This window comes from Caenorhabditis briggsae, assembly GCF_000004555.2.
Source record: "Caenorhabditis briggsae complete genome, chrV, whole genome shotgun sequence".
Taxonomy (NCBI): Eukaryota; Metazoa; Nematoda; class Chromadorea; order Rhabditida; family Rhabditidae; genus Caenorhabditis; species Caenorhabditis briggsae.
The window spans coordinates 5,113,544-5,116,775 of NC_013488.2; the positions used below are offsets into that span (position 1 = coordinate 5,113,544).

Below are 3,232 nucleotides of genomic sequence, written 5' to 3' on the forward strand. Positions count from 1 at the left end.
AGCTCATTCCCAATAAGATTTTCTACGATATGATGATGCCGTAAGACTTTTTTTTTGAGAAAATTTTCAATTTTTAAAAATAAGAAATTATTCTGAAAATGTTTTTTTTCTGACTTTTTGGAATTCTCGGATTTTCCACAAAATTTTAAAGTGTTTTTTTCGCAGAATTTTTTTCTAATTTTTGCAAATTTGTAATTTTCAGAATTTTTTAATTTTTTCCAGACTGAATGTAGAATTCTTCCAAAATCTTCGCCGAGGTTTCCGATGTCAAATCAAGCTACATTGCCTTCTTTGGGCCTGGAAACGGCTGGCGGAATGGAAGAAAATCCACGTGGCGAAGGGTGAGAAAACCTTTTTCGAGATGATGAATTCGTCTTGCAGTGGTAACTTTTTGCAAATTTGGTTTTCTAGGCCACCATGTAGAAATGACCTAGAAATGACCCGATATTCACCTGGTGTGTTTTCTAGGTCATTTTGAAGTGGTGGCCTAGAAAACAAAATTCGAAAATCAGGTTTTCCGTTTCCGTTTTCCGGAAAAATCGCCAATTTTTTTCAGCGGAAACGGAAAAAAAGTAACAAATGACGAAAACATTGAACTGAGTCTGGCTCGAAAAAAAGCATGGAAAGTGAGGCCAATATAGTCTTTAAACGTAAAAAGTGTATATTTTTATGTTTGAAGGGAGAAAAATCCTGAAAAATAGACGAAAAAAAAATTCCGTTTTCTGTTTTCCGCCCGATTTTTGAAAAATTTTTCCGTTTCCGTTTCCGCAGGAAAAATGAACGATTCCATTTCCGTATTTCGAGAAAATGCGTTTCCTCCCATCACTGCATGTCCGGCCAATTTGTCACTTTGAAGTGGTGGACTAGAAAATCGAACTTGCAAAAGTTAGGCCATCACTTCAAAATGGCATAGAAAACACACCAGGCGCATTTCAGGCCATTTTTAGGTCATTTTGAAGTGGTGGCTTGGAAAACCAAATTTGCAAAGTTCGGCCACCACCTCAAAATGACAAAAATACCGAGAAAACAATTTTTAAAGCGTCCAAATGTTTTCAGATAAAAATCGCTACGAAGCCGTTCTGGAAGCAGAGCTCGCCAATCCGTTGGCGTCTGATTTGACGAAGAAATTCCTCAAAAACAAGAAGTGTGTCAAATGGATCTTGGTAAGAATTTCGAAAATCTGGAAAGACATTGAAACAATTTGAAAAAAAAATCTGAAACTTTTGAAAAAATTTTGAAAAATTAAAACTTTTTTAAATTGAAAAAAAAATTTTAAAAAATTAAAAAAAAATTGAAAAAAATTGAATTTTTTTTAAAAATTTACCATTCATCCTGATTCCTCATCTTAAAATTTTCATCCCTTCTTTTTTCCAGGAATCCCGTCTAACGTCTTCAAAACGCGCAACAACGGCACGTCGTCTGCTGCAAGCCGCAATCGAAGTCTTCATCCTCTACATGGATCGAAAATCCGGCCGCAATTTCAAATTCCCCGCCAAACTCCACTCCCTCATCGCCACCACGCCTTCAGACATCATTCAGAAGACGTTGCCCAACATTTTGGATCCAGAAAATTCGGAATACCTATCACTGAAAAAGGCGAAAAAGACGGTGGAGACAGCGTCTGGAGAGAAGATTCTAGTGAAATTGACATCGAACCAGAAGGCGATTCATGTGAAAGATTCTGATGACGTGGAGGATTCTGAAGAAGAGGGAGACGACGTTGACGTCGAACGTCTTCTGAATTATTCACGAAAAATCGCGCCGAAAATCGATGAAGAGATGAAAATGGAAATTGAGGCGGTTTTGGGAAAAGCGGACCCGGAGAAAATTCGAAAAAAATCCAAAAAATCGGAATCGCTTCAGATGAATGAAGAAGTGAGAGAAGAGAGGGCGTCGCTGGATAGAATTGCCAGAAAAATTGGAAAAAATCGACCAGTTTCTAGAGAAATTCTGGAGACGTCAGATGAGTCGGATTCAGATGACGTGCAGGCGACAAGAGCTCGAATTTCGTTTATTGGAGTTCCTGAAGACGTGACGGATTCGGAATCTGAAATTTTGAAAAAGGAGGATTCAGATGACGTGACGGAGTCAGAAGACGTCACGAATTCTGAATCCAAAAAGTCGAGAAAGAAGAAGAATTCTGAAGACTTTCCGGAAGACGTTGAGAACTCAGAATCCAAGAAGTCCAAAAAGAAGACAAAGAAGAATCCAGAAGACGTCACAACTTCAGAAGGCGTTCCCGAAGACGTGCCAGATTCTGATTCCAGAAAATCCAAAAAGAAGAAGGATTCAGAAGACGTGTTAGATTCCGAAGGCATAAATTCGAATATCCGACATTCAGAAGACATCCCAGATGACGTGGAAGATTCTGAACCCAAAAAGTCGAGAAAGAAGAAAGAAGATTCTGAAGTCGTCCCTGCTCCAGAAGACTTTCCAGAAGACGTGGAGGTTTCTGAATCCAAAAAGACAAGGAAGAAGAAGAAGGACTTAGTGGTAGTGGAGAATTCAGAAGACGTCCCAGCTTCAGAAGACAATACAGACGAAGAATCTGAATCACGGAAATCCAAAAAAAGAAAACGACGACATTCAGAAGACGTTAATTCAGATGACGTCAACGATTCAGAAGTCAAAAAGTCAAAGAAAGGTCCAGAAGATGTAGCGGATTCAGAATCTCGGAAATCCAAGAAGAAGAGAAAGAAGAATTCAGAAGACGTCCCAGTTTCAGGAGACAGTCCAGAAGACGTCACAGATTCAGAATCCAGGAAATCTAAAAAGAAGAAGAAGAAGAAGAAGAAGGAGAATTTGGAGCTTCCAGAAGACGTGGAAGATTTAGAAGTCGTTAAGGAGAAGAAGAAAAAGAAGAATCGAGATTTAGAAGACGTTGAATGATCTCTCTTCAATTTTTGTTATTTTTTTGTTGTTGTTTTGCGTAAGTTTCGTTTTGTTGAATCTTTTTTTTCAAAATTAATTATCAAATTCATGAGTATTCACAATAAAATCCATAGAAAAATAACCGTATTTTCAGAAAAAAAAATTTTTTATTGAAATTTTGAAATCCGTCGATTTTTCAAACTTCAGTCGCCTTCTGAGGATTTGCAATGGATTCTGAAATTTTTGAATTTTAAGAAAGTAATTTAAAAAATTCTAAAAATTCATTTGAAAAATTGAAAATTTCAGTTTTTTTTTTTTGAATTTCAGAAAACGAAAATATCTAAATTTTGAAAAACAAAAT

At 36.9% G+C, this 3,232-nt stretch overlaps 2 protein-coding genes across 2 annotated transcripts in view; one reads left to right on the forward strand and one right to left on the reverse strand.

Moving 5' to 3' along the window:
- Positions 1-2,889, forward strand: part of CBG01084 — a gene marked incomplete at both ends in the record, with an annotated part of 7,333 nt that extends 4,444 nt beyond the window's left edge. Inside the window, 3 exons of the mRNA XM_045237010.1 lie at positions 223-383; positions 1,057-1,163; positions 1,375-2,889. Coding sequence (XP_045091737.1) covers positions 223-383; positions 1,057-1,163; positions 1,375-2,889 — 1,783 coding nt within the window. The remainder of the gene's footprint in view (positions 1-222; positions 384-1,056; positions 1,164-1,374) is intronic.
- Positions 2,890-3,067: 178 nt separating this feature from the next.
- CBG01083 overlaps positions 3,068-3,232 on the reverse strand; it is a gene marked incomplete at both ends in the record, with an annotated part of 469 nt that continues 304 nt past the window's right edge. The window contains one exon of the mRNA XM_002635821.1: positions 3,068-3,105. Within this exon, the coding sequence (XP_002635867.1) occupies positions 3,068-3,105 (38 nt within the window). The remainder of the gene's footprint in view (positions 3,106-3,232) is intronic.